Source organism: Exophiala oligosperma (assembly GCF_000835515.1).
Source record: "Exophiala oligosperma strain CBS 72588 unplaced genomic scaffold supercont1.1, whole genome shotgun sequence".
Taxonomy (NCBI): domain Eukaryota; kingdom Fungi; phylum Ascomycota; class Eurotiomycetes; order Chaetothyriales; family Herpotrichiellaceae; genus Exophiala; species Exophiala oligosperma.
In genome coordinates this window covers 3,688,820-3,705,518 of record NW_015622818.1, presented here as the reverse complement: position 1 = coordinate 3,705,518, position 16,699 = coordinate 3,688,820, and the positions used below count along the sequence as shown (strand labels likewise).

At 51.9% G+C, this 16,699-nt stretch overlaps 6 protein-coding genes across 6 annotated transcripts; 4 read left to right on the top strand and 2 right to left on the bottom strand.

Moving 5' to 3' along the window:
- Positions 1-65: 65 nt before the first annotated feature.
- PV06_01266 (uncharacterized protein) lies at positions 66-1,240 on the top strand. The gene is made up of 2 exons (XM_016401862.1): positions 66-266; positions 315-1,240. Exons 1-2 carry the CDS (start codon positions 207-209, stop codon positions 1,140-1,142), a joined length of 888 nt encoding a protein of 295 aa, XP_016268915.1. The 5' UTR covers positions 66-206; the 3' UTR covers positions 1,143-1,240.
- A 561-nt stretch (positions 1,241-1,801) lies between these two features.
- On the top strand, positions 1,802-6,227 carry PV06_01265 (myosin-1). The gene is made up of 3 exons (XM_016401861.1): positions 1,802-2,023; positions 2,079-5,427; positions 5,489-6,227. Exons 1-3 carry the CDS (start codon positions 2,021-2,023, stop codon positions 5,923-5,925), a joined length of 3,789 nt encoding a protein of 1,262 aa, XP_016268914.1. The 5' UTR covers positions 1,802-2,020; the 3' UTR covers positions 5,926-6,227.
- An 8-nt stretch (positions 6,228-6,235) lies between these two features.
- On the bottom strand, positions 6,236-9,615 carry PV06_01264 (uncharacterized protein). Its single transcript, XM_016401860.1, has 2 exons — positions 9,553-9,615; positions 6,236-9,500 (listed from the first exon to the last, which is right to left on the bottom strand). Exons 1-2 carry the CDS (start codon positions 9,563-9,565, stop codon positions 6,751-6,753), a joined length of 2,763 nt encoding a protein of 920 aa, XP_016268913.1. The 5' UTR covers positions 9,566-9,615; the 3' UTR covers positions 6,236-6,750.
- Positions 9,616-10,797: 1,182 nt separating this feature from the next.
- PV06_01263 (tubulin alpha chain) lies at positions 10,798-13,021 on the top strand. The gene is made up of 5 exons (XM_016401859.1): positions 10,798-10,978; positions 11,120-11,178; positions 11,240-11,547; positions 11,606-12,304; positions 12,357-13,021. The coding sequence occupies exons 1-5, from the start codon at positions 10,967-10,969 to the stop codon at positions 12,629-12,631; spliced, it is 1,353 nt and encodes a 450-aa protein (XP_016268912.1). The 5' UTR covers positions 10,798-10,966; the 3' UTR covers positions 12,632-13,021.
- Positions 13,022-13,178: 157 nt separating this feature from the next.
- On the top strand, positions 13,179-15,077 carry PV06_01262 (uncharacterized protein). Its single transcript, XM_016401858.1, has one exon. The coding sequence runs from the start codon at positions 13,258-13,260 to the stop codon at positions 14,824-14,826; it is 1,569 nt and encodes a 522-aa protein (XP_016268911.1). The 5' UTR covers positions 13,179-13,257; the 3' UTR covers positions 14,827-15,077.
- Positions 15,078-15,330: 253 nt separating this feature from the next.
- On the bottom strand, positions 15,331-16,665 carry PV06_01261 (uncharacterized protein; the record flags this gene model as incomplete). The annotated part of the gene is made up of 1 exon (XM_016401857.1): positions 15,331-16,665. One exon carries the CDS (start codon positions 16,663-16,665, stop codon positions 15,331-15,333), a length of 1,335 nt encoding a protein of 444 aa, XP_016268910.1.
- Between the last annotated feature and the right edge of the window lie 34 nt (positions 16,666-16,699).

Below are 16,699 nucleotides of genomic sequence, written 5' to 3'. Positions count from 1 at the left end.
TTCGGATCTCAGGTCAAAATCCCCGACACCAACTGGTACCGCAAGCAAGACATCCTGCCTGTAATCGCATGCTTCAGCTTTTACGAATGGAACTCTCCACATGATGTGATATGTTGCAATAATGTATTCAAGATGGTAGATACGTTATATGAGAGTCGACCACCAGCCAGCCGGAACGCCCATAGAGCCTCGCACCGTGTGCCGAGATGTCGCTCGCTCTCAAGTTCACGTCGCTGGCCGTCCGGACTTTTGCGAAACCCATAGCTGTAAGTGCTGGTCACACAGAACAGAGTGGAATATATTGACAGTTGTAGAATTTTATAAAGAAACAAGCTCGCGAACATGAGGGTTTCCGGAGAACCTGCATTTCTTTTGCCCAAACTCTCCACCGAATCGATATGCGATGGCGGATAGGGCTTTTACAAGACGCAGCAGCCGTTGAGAAGCAGGCTGCGAGAGAAGCCAAAGCAGCTGAGGCTAAAAAGCATCAACATAGTATACCCACGGTCAAAACAGAAGCACAAACAAAAGCAGAAGAGGAGGCAGCCGCGCGCGCGGCCAAAGAGGCATCAGAGCCGCCCAAACCGCGACCGAAACCCAGGATCAAGCCTCTCTCTGAAGCTAAGGCTATTGAATCCGGTGCCACCTTCATAAGTGAAACCTTTCTATTTGGGGTTGCGGCCGGATTGATTGTTTTCGAGTCATGGAGATCTGGCCGCAAGGAAAGCAAGCGACGAGACGACGTAGCAGAGCGTCTGAATGATCTGGAAGAATCTGAGAAAGCCGCTAGACGAGCATTGGTGGAGCTAGAGCGAGAGGTATTACGGCTTCGAGCGAAGGAAAAGAACGGCAAGCAGCACGGGACTGTGAGGATTTTGCCTCCGGAGATTTATGAGGATAAAGACGAAGAGGAAGAGGAGAAGCCTGTCGGTTGGTTCTCTCGATTGGCATCCCTCGTATCTGGAGAGAAGCCAGACAAGGAAGCGTCTGAGGCTTTGAGCAAGAATGCCCCTGGGCCTGCAGAGAATATCCTGGTTCAGTCTGATAAGGTCTTGGAAGAAAAGCATAAGCAAGCGGTTCTAGCAGCCGAACAGAGTGCCACTGAGTCAAAGTCAGGACGAAGGGAAACAGTGGTACGGTGAGATGGCTTTCGAGATGAGACCTTTTGTAAGGCACCGTCTGAGCATCTGCCGAGTTAATTTTGTCCTCTCTCCAATGTACATTTTATACGAGATACCCGACTCCCAATGTCAAAAAAATTGTTTGATATCACGATCAGTACTTGTTTCCGTTGTCATGATTGAAATCTAGGATAAGCTCGCTGTTCATAGCAGGGTATCTACATTGCGGCGGTGGTGTCTATCAGGACGTATAGATGTCAGTGCCACTGTCAATCAATACACTTTATACGCAGATCGAGACTATGACAGAATGCCATGATAGAAGAATGCTTAGCTCCACAAAGATTATAGCATCAGGCTTCAGTCAAATTCTGCTATCAACATACGTTTTGTGATTGCGCGTCCACAAGGCTGCACAGACTGCTCAGCCACAAACGAAGTAGCAGCTTTGTGGCGATGGTGTGGGAGATTTGGCATTGAGCCGTGTTTAGCAGTGCCAGGTCTAGGGACGAGTTTCAGGCTAACGGGTACAGTATTGTTACAAGTATCCATACTGCGTAGTAAGAGACAGAGAGAGATAGAAAGTGTCACAGACTGTTGGATGGTGGACTCGTTCTATACGATACCAATACGCTGTGGCTTGCTGACCTAATTCCGCAGCCGCCGTTGGTTTTGTATGTCATACCCAACACAACCAACAGCCATTGCGACTCGCAGCTTTAACATTGTGCCTGCGCTTTTGATTGCGACCAGGCAAGGCCGCACTTCTTTGTATCTTGTTCTTTTGACACTCTCTACCATTGCGCTTTGTATCTTCTGGCAGGTCTTGTTGTGAACCGGACCTTCATCAACGACATCCTCCCTGCGCAGCGCGCTCCTAATCACAACCCTCCGTTACAATGGTAAGCCCGGTGCACATTAAAATCACGCACAGAGACATTCTGACCCAGAGTCTAGGGTCAAACGAAGCGTCGCGAAGGCAAGTCCTCGCGTGTACCAAAATCCTCTCTCTTCGGTGGAGGAAAGTCAAGTCATGCAGATTCCGGGCAGCCACAGATCAAAAAGGCCACATTCGAAATCACCAAGAAGAAGGAAGTCGGGGTATCAGATCTTACGCTGCTGAGCAAGGTTTCCAACGAAGCTATCAATGACAACCTAAAAAAGAGATTCGAGCATGGAGAGATTTACACCTATATTGGCCATGTGTTGGTGTCGGTCAATCCCTTCCGGGACTTGGGAATCTACACCGACCAGGTGTTGGACGGTTATCGTGGACGGAACAGACTCGAGGTCCCTCCCCACGTCTTCGCCGTCGCCGAGTCTGCATACTATAACATGAAGGCATACAAGGATAACCAGTGTGTCATCATTTCCGGAGAATCGGGTGCTGGCAAAACGGAAGCAGCCAAACGGTTGATGCAGTACATTGCCAATGTCTCTGGGGGTACCGATTCGAGGATTCAGAAGACGAAAGATATGGTCTTAGCCACCAACCCACTGCTTGAATCTTTCGGCAATGCCAAAACGCTGCGAAATAACAATTCGTCCCGCTTTGGAAAGTACCTGGAACTCGAATTCAACCAAAATGGTGAGCCTGTGGGCGCCAAAATCACGAATTACCTACTGGAGTCCTCGAGAGTCGTCGGACAGATCACGAACGAGCGAAACTTCCACATTTTCTATCAGTTCACCAAAGCAGCGCCGAAGGAGTACAGAGACATGTTTGGCGTTCAACAACCACAATCCTATGTATATACCAGCAGATCCAAATGCTTCGACGTACCGGGTATAGATGATGCCAGTGATCTTAACGAGACTGTTCAAGCGATGAAAATCATTGGACTGACCAAAGGCGAGCAAGACAACATTTTCCGCATGTTGGCCGCGATTTTGTGGATCGGAAACATTACCTTCCGGGAAAACGATCAGGGCGGAGTTGATATCTCGGATCAGTCAGTCGTTGATTTTGTGGCATACTTGTTAGAAGTCGAGTCAGCTCATGTCCACAAGGCGCTGACAATCAGAATTGTTGAAACGGCCCGAGGCGGTGGCAGACGAGGATCTATCTACGAATCACCTCTTAATCCCGTCCAGGCAATGGCTGTACGTGATGCGCTGGCCAAGGCTGTCTACTTTAGGCTTTTTGACTGGATTGTCTCGCGAACGAATGTCTCCCTACGAGCACAAGGAGCCGTCAAGAACACTGTCGGTATCCTCGATATTTACGGATTCGAAATCTTTGAGAAGAACTCTTTCGAACAACTGTGCATCAATTATGTCAATGAAAAGCTGCAGCAGATTTTCATCCAGCTGACACTCAAGGCTGAACAGGAAGAGTATGCGCGTGAGCAGATTCAGTGGACACCGATCAAGTATTTTGACAACAAGGTTGTCTGTTCTCTGATCGAAGACAAGAGACCGCCTGGCGTCTTTGCAGCCCTCAATGATGCTTGTGCTACGGCTCATGCTGATTCTGGAGCCGCGGATCAAACCTTCGTGGGTCGACTGAACTTCCTGTCAAGCAACCCCAATTTCGAAAATCGACAAGGTCAATTCATCATCAAGCATTACGCTGGTGATGTCAACTACCAGGTTGCAGGAATGACAGACAAGAACAAGGATCAGTTGTTGAAAGATCTTCTGAACCTGGTTGGCGAGAGTTCAAACAGCTTTTTGCATGAGCTCTTCCCCGCCCAGGTCAACCAGGATGACAAACGCCGACCACCAACTGCGGGCGATAAGATCAAGGCTTCTGCCAACGAGCTTGTCGACACTCTGATGCAGGCACAGCCATCGTACATTCGAACCATCAAGCCCAACGAGAACAAGTCGCCGAAAGAGTACAATGAAGCAAACGTTCTTCATCAGATCAAGTATCTGGGTCTTCAGGAGAACGTCCGCATTCGGAGAGCTGGTTTTGCCTACCGCCAAGCGTTTGATAAATTTGTCGAACGATTCGCACTGCTGTCGCCTAGATTGTCATATGCAGGTGAATACACATATACTGGTGATGTAAGGACAGCCTCGGAAATCATCTTCAAGGACACAAGCATTCCTCAAGAAGAGTACCAGATGGGTACTACAAAGGCTTTCATTAAGAGCCCTGAAACTCTGTTCGGTTTGGAACATATGCGAGATCGATACTGGCACAACATGGCAGTCCGCATTCAGCGAGCCTGGAGAAACTATTTGAGGTACCGAGCAGAAGCGGCGACAAGGATCCAAAGGTTTTGGCGAAAGTCCAAGGTCGGGGTTAAAGAAGTGGAATTCAGAGATCGAGGGCATCAGCTACTGGGCGGACGCAAGGAACGTCGCAGGTACAGCTTGCTCGGTTCGAGACGTTTCTTCGGCGACTACCTAGGTCTCAATATGCCTGGCGGTCAAGGACGAGTTCTGCGAGACTCCATCAATCTCAGCTCACAGGAACGATGCGTCTTCTCATCACGATGTGAATTGCTGGTGGCCAAGTTCGGCAGGTCTTCCAAACCAATGCCCAGGATATTGGTGCTCACCAACAAGTCAGTCTATATTGTCGTTCAGGCCGTGGTCAATAACCAGCTGCAGATCTCAGCCGAAAGAACAATACCCGTGGGTGCAGTCAAATATATTTCGACGTCCAGCCTTCGGGACGACTGGTTTGCGCTTGGTGTCGGTTCGCCTCAAGAACCTGATCCTCTCATCAGTTGCGTGTTTAAGACAGAGTTCTTCCTTCAATTCAAAACCGTTGCTGTTGGAGGAATGAATCTCAAGATTGGGCCAACTATCGAATACAATAAGAAGCCAGGAAAACCTGCCTCTGTCAAAGTTCAAAAAGACTCCACCATAACAAGAGACGATATGTATAAGTCAGGGACAATTCACGTTCCTCAGGGAGAAGCACCGACGTCTGTCTCGCGGCCTACTCCTCGAGGCAAAGCGATTGCGAAGCCTATTACAAGTGGCAAGCTACTCCGCCCTGGTGGGCCAGGTGGTCAGCCTTCAAAAGCCGCCTCACGAAGACCTGTGCCCGCAGCCCGGCCTGCAGCTCAAACACCACGGCCTGTCCCTACACCTGCCGCCGCACCTGTTCACCAAACTGTCACATCCCAACTGAATGGGCCCTCTTCCCATACCCGCAATGAATCAGCCTCTTCGTTTGGCCGTGCGGCTCCGCCTCCACCTCCACCACCACCTCCTGCCGCGGCGCCCGCTGCTGCCCCATCAAAGCCTCAAGCCAAAGCCAAGTACGCCTTCAATTCTCCGAACGAGAACGAATTAAACATCAAGGCCGGAGATATTGTCGAGATTCTAAAGAAGGAAAACAATGGTGAGCCTTTCTCTTGTGCACCTTGCATTTTTGTGTCATGTTTACTAACCCATTTGTATAGGTTGGTGGCTTTGTAAAAATGTGCAAACTCTGAAGGAAGGATGGACGCCTACAGCGTACGTCGAAGAGATTGAGCAAGCTCGTGCCGCTCCACCTCCACCTCCTCCACCGCCGGCCGCGCCACCACGAGCTGTTCCCGTGCCGGTGGTTGCGAATGGACACGCCAAACCTGGAACACCACCAGTCATTGGCAAAGCGAAGCCGACGCCGCCTGCCCCTCCAGCGAAGAGGCCGGTGCCCGCGGCACGAAAGCCAGCAGCTTCACCTGCTCGAGATAGTGGTATGAGTCTAGGGACAGGAAGTGGAACCGATTCGGGTCGTGCTACGCCAAACAGTATTGGTGGTGGCAGTCTCGCTGGAGGACTGGCTGAGGCGTTGAGGGCGAGACAGAGTGCCATGAGTGGGAGACAGACAAAGGATGATGATGACGATTGGTAGACTTTTGAGGTATATAAAGAGCCTCGAGTTAGGCTGACCATTGAGTCTTTTGCCAAGGAAGCGAAACCAATTTTTGTTGCCTTTTTATTTTTGTCGTTCCATATTTTTGAATTCCTTGTGACATTAAGAATGTTATTGGGCACATTTCCGAAGCTGAGGCTTGGTCGACGTTGTGGTGAGTGGCGAGTTATGGCCCTTTATCGTTGTTACTGTCACTGTTATAAGGAGACAAGCTCTTACATTCATACGGTCAGAAGAAGAGAAAAGAAAAGAAGAACAAAAACAGGAGGAAACCGAGTTGGTTGAATAAGTTTTCTTGCAATTTCTGTCTGTGTTGATTTGTTCCACGAAACACAATGCAAAGGAATTCTCTTCCCCCTTCGAAAAACCTTTCAAGGGTTCATGGTATTTTGTTTTGTTGGTTTATCGCAAGCTCGGGGTGCTCCTGTACGATGGCCATCGCTCCTCCAACCGGTTGAATGAATCAATTTCCTGGTGAGAGAGCGAGATTTTAGGCCTTCATATCTTGCAAGCGAATTGAATCGAAATCGAATTCGAGATCTCAACAACAACAACATCATCACACCCCTTTTTCCTTGAGGACACAATCAAGGATATCGTCGAAAGAGAGCCTTGGTTGTCCACACCTCAGAGAAAGAAAGAACTAAAAGAGCATCACTAATCATTCCGTTGTCTCTCCATTCGCAAAGAAAGAAAATCACAACTTGTTGTGTTCTTCTGCACAAGTGACATAGGTCTGCCTGTGGCTAACTCGTGACCGCCACTCCTCATGGAAGGAATGGACGAGACCACTGGCACAGAAACCTAAGCTCCAACAACGGTGGTATCGTTGGACTTGTGGCAACTGCAGGTCTCGTCGCATTTGAAGACCGGTGTACCACCGTGGTGCACTTGTCCATCCACGTCGCAAGTGTAGCCCCAAAGGACTTGGCAGCGAGTGGAAAGTACATGGTAGCCAGTGCGGTAGAACTCGTCGCCCTGGTGGCCACAATGTAGACTGTAGCCTGCATCGCCGACCAGCTCAGAACGCGGGGAGAGACCTTCGGCTCCAACAAATGGAGTGCGGCAATAGCAGTTCTGGGAACACTGGGCATTACCGGCACCATCATGTCGTAGAATCGAGAGCATTTCTCCAGGGACACATCGATACGACTCTTCAGCACAGTGATGCGTCAGAGTTGCGTTGACATGGTTTCCACTATTGCAGGCCATGGAGAAATACTTGCGTTCAGCAGCTTCAGCGACGGAACGAGAAGAGAGATCCTCAGCCTTGGTGAAGGGAGTGCGGCAGTGACAGCTCTGAGAGCACTGAGCATCGACAGGACCATCATGTTGAAGTTCTGAAAGTATCTCACCAGGGACACAGTGATAAGACTTTTCAGCACAGTACTTGGTTAGGGAAACGTTGAGATGGTTTCCTGTTTCACAAGCCAGGGAGAAAAATTGGCGATCAGTTGATAGGTCTCTCTTTACCTCGTGTGAGACGTGTGCTGGGACAAACAAGGAGTTGGATGCAAACAGGTCACGCTGGATCATGGCGCCCTCATCATCATGCGATGGTGTATAAGCCTTTCGGCAAGAGCAAGAAGAGTGTTTTTCGCACAGCGGGTCATGGTGCTCCGGACGTAGTGGCTTAGGTTGGCGAGGAGCATTATGAGGACATGTGTAACCTTCGGCCAAACAGTAGTTTGTCAAAGTGGTATTGACGCTGTCTTTGGCCATGCAGATGAAGTACCATGGTGCATCCCTCCCACTGTCATCAAGAGAACGCTCTGAGACACTGATGGAGTCACTGTTCATTGTATCTTGGCGCTCAGTGATGATTGACACATCTTTCTCAGATCCAACGGTAGGGGGGTCTTGCAGGACACCTGGAGGACAGACACCACTGATTGCGTGGCGAGGGACACAAATCTGATCGGGGTCCTGATCATAGCAAACGCAAATAGCTTCACAGACAAAGTCCCAATCTTGATGCGTGACGACCTTTGCGCCATCACATGAGTAGTGCAGTTTGTTTCGGCAGGTTTGTGTGTGTGCCTTGTTCTGGCAGGCGAGGACCCATTTGTCTTGTGCCATATCAGCCACCTCCTCGTCTCGCTTGGCCACTACATCGGTGATTTGTGGAGGAGGAACATCGATGGGAGGATATGGTGACATGCCAGGTTCACCGATCCACAGATTTGCACAAGCTCCGACCACTGCATTCGTGAAATTGCCGAGGAAGTCAGTCATGAGGTCACCTTCGATCTTGTAAATAGCATTGCCATCAACAAAGCACTCGGACAGAATGCTGAAGTTTGGACCATGAGTGCAATAGCGTATGGGGCCGGAAGACATGTCCATGCATTTACAGATGTCATTGCAAATTGGATTGTGAGAAGCACTAGTCAGGCTTCCAGTCTGACAACAATATCCGAATTCGGTGCTGCAAGCTTGCGTATGGTTCTGGCACAGCAAGAGTCGGCGCTTCTGATTTTGAGGATGACAACCGGGGTCGGTTAGTGCTGGCAAGTTAACGTCGCGTCGGACAGAACCACTCGTAAAGTTAAGGACACTATTGTTGATGGTAAGATTACTGGAAGTGTCTTGACCAGTTGCATTCATGAAGGGGTCAATGTCGTCAAAACAGACGAATTTGTGCAGATCGGCTTCGTAGATGTTGGCACATGGCTTCGGTTGTGCTCTCAGGTTCTTGCACTCGCAAACTGTGTCACAGAAGTAATCTGACAATCTGTAGGCCACTCTGCCGCTTGACTTGCAGTAGTAACTCCGGTCCTTGCATCTCTGTGTGCCGCCACGGTCGGCGCAGACCAGCGCATAATCGTGCATTGCAGCATTCGAATCTCGACCTGAGATGGCCATAGCTGATGTTTTAGAGACATCTGATCCAGAAAGTGCGCGTAGTTCGAGGCCATGTAACGGGGATCCAGAATCGAGCAGCCACGTGCCATTGCTGAGTTCAATTGCTGTGCTGGTGTCACCGATGGTCTCGAGATTAGAGTCCAGGATTGTGCCATCAGCCGAGATGTAACAGGTAACAGCTACAACACCATGGAGACAGGGCTTGGGTGCCAGGTTGACACAGCGGCAGACTTCAGCACAGTGTGAGTTGTAAGTGCCCTTCTTGGTCAATGAACCTTTGGCTGTGCAATAATAGCGAAATGGGGATCCTGCACAAGTGTTGGTGGTGAACTTGTGTGAGTCGGAGCCACAGACCATGGCATAGTCATTTCCCATTTCAGGATCTCGAGACTGCATTGACGCAGCCGGAGTGGTAGCAGGTACATGCCAGTCAGAACATGGTCCATACGGATTATCAACACCACCGTAGACCGCAGGAGTTCTCGAAGTTGAAGTTGACTGATGGTCATTGGGACTGTGAGGACGGAAGGATTCAGGGAAGTAACTAGTGGGATGAGATCGACTGAGTGCATCAGGGAGATTTGACACAAGCTCAGTACCAGTCTGAACCGGACCAGCGCAGAGGAGACCAGCGAAGAGGCATAGAACGAGGGTCACGACGCAGGCCATGACTGGCATTCGACCGCTACCTGCGATGATGTGAGCGGGCTGTCGCAAATGTTTGGGGATATCTTTTGTTACCTGTGAGGTTCATCGCGCGACTAGCTCAAAGAGCTCACTGTCGCCGACGAGATGAGCTTTGAGCGCAGCGCAGGAGACGAAGATAATGAAGACGATGACTCTGATAAGATTGGTAGAGCGCGAGAATGAATGAACGGGGGACTGATGGGAGTGGTGATGGAAGAGGACGAGGCAAGAGAAGATGATTTTGGCATTCGAACGGATTCATGTACACGGCGCGTCGCGACCTTCACACGAATAACTTACCAGAGGCAGTGAAGTGAAGTGAAATCAAGTCAAGTCAAGCGGAAGCAGTGTTGCCCTCAGTGTATGCTCACTTTTTCGCCCTGGCCCGCGGTGAAAGTGAGCGATTCCTCAATACTGTGGCTTTCAGTGCATCCGCGTCGCGCCCTCCCTCTTTCAAAGCTTGAGACCATCTTCCCTCTCTAGGTCGCGATCAAAACTCAGTGGTGGAAGTGAAGAAGACGCATTATACTGGGCGGTCTGAACCTGGATCTGTACCTGAGTGAGGCTGTCTGTCGCGGGCAGTACAGCAAAGACAACGACTTCATCTCGACGAGCAGATTTGCATTCTCATTCCGCCGTCGTCAATCCAGAGATGCTCCTACTGCGTCCACACCCTCACAATGCCCCAGCCAGACCATACCATGGGCAGCATTCGATACCATGACGAGTGGTGGCCAACAGATTCCAAGGACTCGAAAAGATGGTGCCTGACGGTATAGCAAACACTCTTCAGTAAGCTCATGGCTGTTCATACGCCTATATTCGGGATCGGAGAAGTTCATCAAGGAACAATGGAGGATGTAGACGCTTCCAAGAGCCAGCCAGTCAAGATTGTATGCAGTACGTCAATCTGCTGCAGGTACAGAAGTGACACGAGGAGGAGTAGATACACCCGATGCAGAAGACGCAGGTGGAAGTGGAAATGGACGGCAGTGATGCAATGGCGGATGGGATACCTCTAGTACTTGTGCCTGGATAGTTCTAGGCGGGCATGATTAGGCGTCTTGCTTACCTAGAAATGGCCTAGAAACTACGTCGAGATGCCTATCGGGGATTTCTGGAGGCACCTACAATCCCCCCTACATTGCCCACGGACACCCAAGTACCTCGTATTCGTACACTCCTCTAGGCAGAGTGGGCGCTATGCTCCAATTCACTAAGTGGCGGGCTTGGCGCGTGTTTGGCTGTTTTTGTTGATGCGCCAATCACCAACATGGCTCGATAACAAATCGCCATTCCAACTGTTCCTGCGCACAACTTTGGACTCTCCTAAACAAAGGCCCAGTCAGTCTGCTCGCTGCCTTTCCTCATCCATTACCATCGACAACACAGTTGTCTACTCTCAACGCCTCTTCTACAATCACCTTCCACCAAGCCGTGAATTGGTAACTTCGCAGACTCAATCAAAATGCGCGGAGAAGTTAGTTATCCCTCTTGTTTATGTACTCCGTGCTCGCTCTACCCCTCCACAATTCTACGACGCCCATTCCACGTGAAGGGGCCAGCCATACCAGAAACACTCATGGATTTGACCTTATGCACATACTGACTGTTGAACCAGGTCTGCCACCTGCATATTGGGCAGGCAGGTACTCAGTTGGGTAATGCAGCTTGGGAATTGTACGGCCTGCCGACGCGCCCACCGCTACTTCGCCTCCTGATTGCTAATTTTCCTCCTCAGATACCTTCTCGAGCACGGCCTGAAGGCTGATGGTCGCCCTGACCCCGAAGCCAGTGTCGGCGATCCTGGATCCTTCGAGACCTTCTTCACCGAGACTGGAAATAACAAGCATGTCCCGCGTTCCATCTTCGTTGATCTCGATCCTTCCCCGATCGATGAAATCCGAACCGGTGCCTACCGACATCTCTTCCACCCGGAACTCCTGATCAGTGGCAAGGAAGACGCGGCAAACAACTATGCAAGAGGACATTACACCATTGGTAAAGAGCTTGTTGACGATGTTTTGGACAAGATTCGTCGCGTTGCCGGTAAGCACCTCTCTGAATACATGCGAAGAAGAGACGCATTGGCTGACATGCTTCTAAGACAACTGCACTTCTCTGCAAGGTTTCTTGATCTTCCACTCGTTTGGTGGTGGTACCGGTTCTGGATTTGGAGCTCTCCTCCTTGAGAGACTGTCCGTCGACTATGGAAAGAAGTGCAAGCTGGAGTTCGCCGTCTACCCTGCACCTCAAGTCTCTTCCTCTGTGGTTGAGCCCTACAACGCGGTTCTCTCCACCCATAGCACCATTGAGCACGCCGACTGCACTTTCCTGGTTGACAACGAGGCCGTGTACGATATCTGCCGTCGCAATCTGGACATTCCTCGACCAGACTACGAACACCTCAACCGTCTCATTGCTCAAGTTGTCTCGTCTGTTACCTCCAGCTTGAGATTCGATGGTGCTCTCAATGTCGACTTGAACGAGTTCCAGACCAACTTGGTGCCATATCCTCGCATCCACTACCCTCTCATCAGTTACGCGCCTGTCGTGTCCACCAAGCGCTCCTCTCATGAAAGCTTCAAGGTACACGACCTCACTTTGCAATGCTTCGAACCCAGCAACCAGATGGTTGTTTGCGATCCTCGTAACGGCAAATACATGGCTGTGGCACTTCTCTACCGGGGGGATGTGGTACCTCGTGACACTAATGCTGCCATTGCCTCGCTCAAGGCCAAATCCAGCTTCCACCTGGTCGACTGGTGTCCCACTGGCTTCAAGGTCGGCATCAATTACCAACCTCGTAAGTTCTGCCCGAATGTGCTGGTTAACAATTCATACTAACTTACTTTTAGCTATGCCCGTCCCAGGTGGTGAACTCGCCAAGGTTGATCGCTGTGTTAGCATGCTCTCCAACACTACTGCCATTGCCGAAGCCTGGAGCCGACTTGATCATAAGTTCGACCTCATGTACTCCAAACGTGCCTTCGTCCATTGGTATGTCGGTGAAGGTATGGAAGAGGGTGAATTTTCAGAAGCCCGTGAAGATCTTGCTGCACTCGAAAAGGACTACGAAGAGGTGGCCAGTGACAGCCTGGAAGCTGAGGATGATGGTGGTGTCGAGTACTAAGCTACACCAGCTCGTCCCACACTTTCAACGACGCACGACATGACATACAGTCCACACAGAAACCAAGCCCCAACGAAACATGAACCCCCAAAAGATTGCCTGAAATTTCCAAAGAGTGCCAATGCGGCCTTTGAAGCCGAGAACCTTGTCCTGGAGGGTATTCCCAGAGAGCATTTCGATCACAGAATGGCTTGAACGAGGTACGAGAGCATGAAAGTTGATGCACAGATTGAGAATTAGCACACTTGTATTGGCACTTCAGATTGGAGATCTGGAACTTGGTGACATGATTTCGCTTTGATTCTTGCAAATGCATAGCCTTGCTAGCGAGCTTGTAGTAAGATAGAATACTACTCGACTTGTCCAAATGACTAACCTCGTACGGTGTTGTTTGCACGGCCAAGTCTGCGATTTGCCCCTTTTCCTAGGTTAGATCCGATGACGAGGCTGCAGCCTCGTCGGCCAATGCAACACGTGACAAGTCGTCATCGATTTGTAGCCGTAGGTTGTGTGTCTCGATCAATGTTTCCTCAACTACAACTCATATCTTTGTTACACAGTGTTACTCCGTACAAGTCACCATGATCAACTTGTACATCCGCTCGAGGCTTTAGGTCGCATGAATCATGTCCCAACAACTGGGAATCCCCCATCCCTTACCACCAACCCGTCCTAACTACGCACGCTCCCGGTCCCATACCGACCCATCCAAGCCGAACCCATCACCAACAGAACCTCAAACTGCAGGAGCAAACCTCCAGCCCACTCGCCCCTCGCATGTCCGGTCGAGGTCTTATCTCTCCCCGGCTGAGACCAAACCTCGCAACGCCCTTACTCTCCCCGCCGCCTCAGCACTCGAGCGCACTGCTGAGCGCCTGCATCGCGTACATATTCCAGGCTCCTCACACCTACACCATCGACATTCACAACACCAGCACTCCCTATCACATTCTCAGACTCGTAACAGCACTGCCGGTGATGCGCCTTACAAAAGAGGCCACCGTCCGACGCAGTCTGACGCCCTGACACGCACATCCTCATTCCGCCGTGTACAACCCAAGCAGTCCAAAGAGGCTCTCCCACATCTCCTGGCAGGACTCAACGCGGAGCGAGAGAAACGCGGGCACCTCCATCGCATCAATACAAACACAAGTTTGCACACATATTCCAATGGCAGTTCCACCACTACAGGAGGCCAGAATGGTGCCAGTCTCCATCCTCCGGGCGTCTCTCAAACGTCAGAGTATGCCGATGGCCGCAACCTAGACCTTCGTCTCCGGGCGACATCCGACCCTCATAACCGTCCCCAAATACGACCGAAAACGTCATTCGAACAGGCCCTAGACCGAGGCGACCAAGCACGAGTAGCACGACGCATCCATGTCAAGAAGGTCGACATTGAGCGTCGCGACGCCGAGCTTGCCGCCGCGGAAGATGAAATGCGCACGCGCATCGCAAACATGACGGCCCAAGGCGTAGAAATCACGCGCCGTCTTGACTACGGGTACTACAACTTGCTCGAGACGATAGGCAGTCTCGTCGCCACGATTACGAGTTTCCAAAGCCTCTCGGTGCAAACGTCGCAATTGATCAACAACTTTGACAAGGAGAGCGAGAGACTAGATCATGACACGCGGCGGAGAGTCGAACGGTTCAAGGGCGAGTTCGAGGTCCGGAACGCCAAGGCCGAAGAGCTGTCGGAAAGAGGGAGAAAGGTCAATGACCGAGCCGAGGATCTGAGTTTGCGACTGGAGAATGCTAGAATCATCTTGAAGAACTGGGAACGTAAAGAGGACGACATACGGAAGGTTTGGGTCCGCGTGGGCAGGGTGGTATGGTATCTTAGTCTACTTGTGGTGGTTGCGGTGTTGGCCCTCGTGTTGGGAAGGGAGTCCTTGTCCAGGCGGGACGAAGTACACAGCAAATTAGCCGATTATACCCGCGGGGCATGGAATGGCAGCCTGGGTCTCCCGAGCGTCGAGGTCACGCTGCCTGAGGGCGGAGGCGTGCCGGATGACGTGAAGCGACTGATCCAGAGTGCTGCGGAGAGAAACAGGGCGAGGAATAAGGGGTTGCCTTGTGACACAGAGGAGGGAGGCACGACGACTGACACTCCGGCGACGGTGAAGATTGGGAAAGACACGAAGGTGGGCAATGTGGATGATGCGCGGTTGAGAGTGTTGGACGAGCTTTGAGGTATGCGATACTGAGTGGTGTAATGCTGGGGGCGTTGAAATGACTGTGTCGTGGCCGATTGATATGTGCTCGATTGTTTTCTTTAAGAAATCAGATGAGATACCCCCTTTTCGTACGCAAGTCATTGCAAAGACAAAAAGAGACCAATATTTACCAACCCGTACAGTACTACTCTACAAATCCTGAGCGCACCCGGAAGCGCAAGACAGAGAGAACACATGGGTGAATAGTGGGTGATGCTACCTTAGAGCAATCTAATAAACCATCCCTTGCAAAATCTTGGTATCCAAGTGTGTTTGTATGCCACTGCTGGATATATGCCCGTGAAACTCCGTGTATCAATCCAAATATTCCTGGCCGTACCAAGTCACCAGAAATGATCATCTCATCCGTCCTTTTTTTGACGATGTATTCCTTAATTTTTGACATGACAATGAAGGATTTTTGTTTTTCGGTTTTTTTCCCCTTCCAGATCTTCGTTTTTACCTCGCCGTTGCATCTCTTCATCTTCTCGACAAACCACCGCCGGCCCCGTTGACGACACCACCGCCGCCGCCACCACCACCATTCGAAATCTTTGGACCGACGACGGCCTTCTCGAGGGCCTGGAGGACGTCCTTTTTGAGGTCGGAGGCGTCTTCGATGCCGCAACTCAACCTGACGAGGTCGTCGAAGACGCCGATGGCCTCCCGCTGGTCCCTAGGGATGCCGGCGTGGGTCATGGCGCTGGGGACCTCGCACAGGCTCTCGACTCCGCCGAGGCTCTCGGCCAGGGTGAAGATCTTGGTCTGTTGGCAGAATCGCTCCGCGGCGGGGTGGCCCCCTTTCAGCCTGAAACTGAGCATGCCGCCGCCCATGCCGTCGCGGTGTTGCTTCAACGCGATGGCCCTCTGGCCGTGCGAGTCCAGACCCGGGTAGTTGACGGCGATGACGTTGGGCGACGCCTCCAGAGCGCGCGCCACCGCCAGCGCGTTCTTGCTCGCCTCGCGGGCGCGGAGGTGCAGCGTCTTCAGGCCCCGGTGGGCGAGCCAGCAGTCGAACGGCGACGGGACGGCGCCGATGGCGTTCTGCAGGAAGGTCAGTCGCTCCTTGAGCTCGTCCGAGTTGAAGGCCGCCACGCCCATGACCACGTCCGAGTGGCCGTTGATGTACTTTGTGACGGAGTGCACGACGATGTCGGCGCCGTGGTCCAGCGGGTTCTGCACGTAGGGGGACAGGAACGTGTTGTCGACCACGACCAGGATGCCGTGCTTGTGGGCGACGGTGGCGACGTTCCGGATGTCGACCAGGCTCAACGTCGGGTTCGACGGGCTCTCGATCCAGATGAGTTTGGTTTGTTCGCGGATCAGTTCCTCGACGTCCAGTTCGATGGACGGGGAAAACGTCACCTCCACCCCGTGCGCCAGTGCGACCTTTGTAAAGTACCGGTGCGTCCCGCCGTAGACGTCCGACACCGATATTACGTGCGAGCCCGAGGCGAGGGACTGCAGGATCGTCGCGGTCGTCGCGGACCCGGAGGCGAACGCCAGGGCGTACCGGGCGTGTTCGAGGGAGGCCACGGCCTCTTCGAAGTTGTCGCGGTTCGGGTTCGCGCTCCGACTGTATTCGTAGAGCCCGACGGGCTTGCCCACGGCCGTCTGTGCGAACGTCGTGGACAGGGAGAGTGGTTCGATGACGGCGCCGGTGGAGGGATCGTGAGGTGAACCGGCGTGCACCGCGAGGGTGCCGAATTGGTGGACCGGGGAGGGAGCCCGGGCTGGAGTGTGAATCGCGCCATCCTCGCTGGTGAGGATACGCTCGTTGGGTCGGAGAGGACGAGGAGAGACTGGGATCGTCATTGTGAGGGTCTGGCGAGTGTGTAGGCGAAGGTGT

Excerpts from the sequence above, each read along its gene's own strand:
- PV06_01266 (XM_016401862.1), top strand. The coding sequence starts at position 207 with ATGTCGCTCGCTCTCAAGTTCACGTCGCTGGCCGTCCGGACTTTTGCG. Across the intron at positions 267-314 it reads CTTTTGCGAAACCCATAGCT|AATTTTATAAAGAAACAAGC; the intron begins GTAAGTGCTGGT and ends TGACAGTTGTAG.
- PV06_01265 (XM_016401861.1), top strand. Across the intron at positions 5,428-5,488 it reads TCTAAAGAAGGAAAACAATG|GTTGGTGGCTTTGTAAAAAT; the intron begins GTGAGCCTTTCT and ends CCATTTGTATAG.
- PV06_01263 (XM_016401859.1), top strand. Across the intron at positions 11,179-11,239 it reads GGTAATGCAGCTTGGGAATT|ATACCTTCTCGAGCACGGCC; the intron begins GTACGGCCTGCC and ends TTTCCTCCTCAG. Across the intron at positions 11,548-11,605 it reads CAAGATTCGTCGCGTTGCCG|ACAACTGCACTTCTCTGCAA; the intron begins GTAAGCACCTCT and ends CATGCTTCTAAG.
- PV06_01262 (XM_016401858.1), top strand. The coding sequence starts at position 13,258 with ATGTCCCAACAACTGGGAATCCCCCATCCCTTACCACCAACCCGTCCT.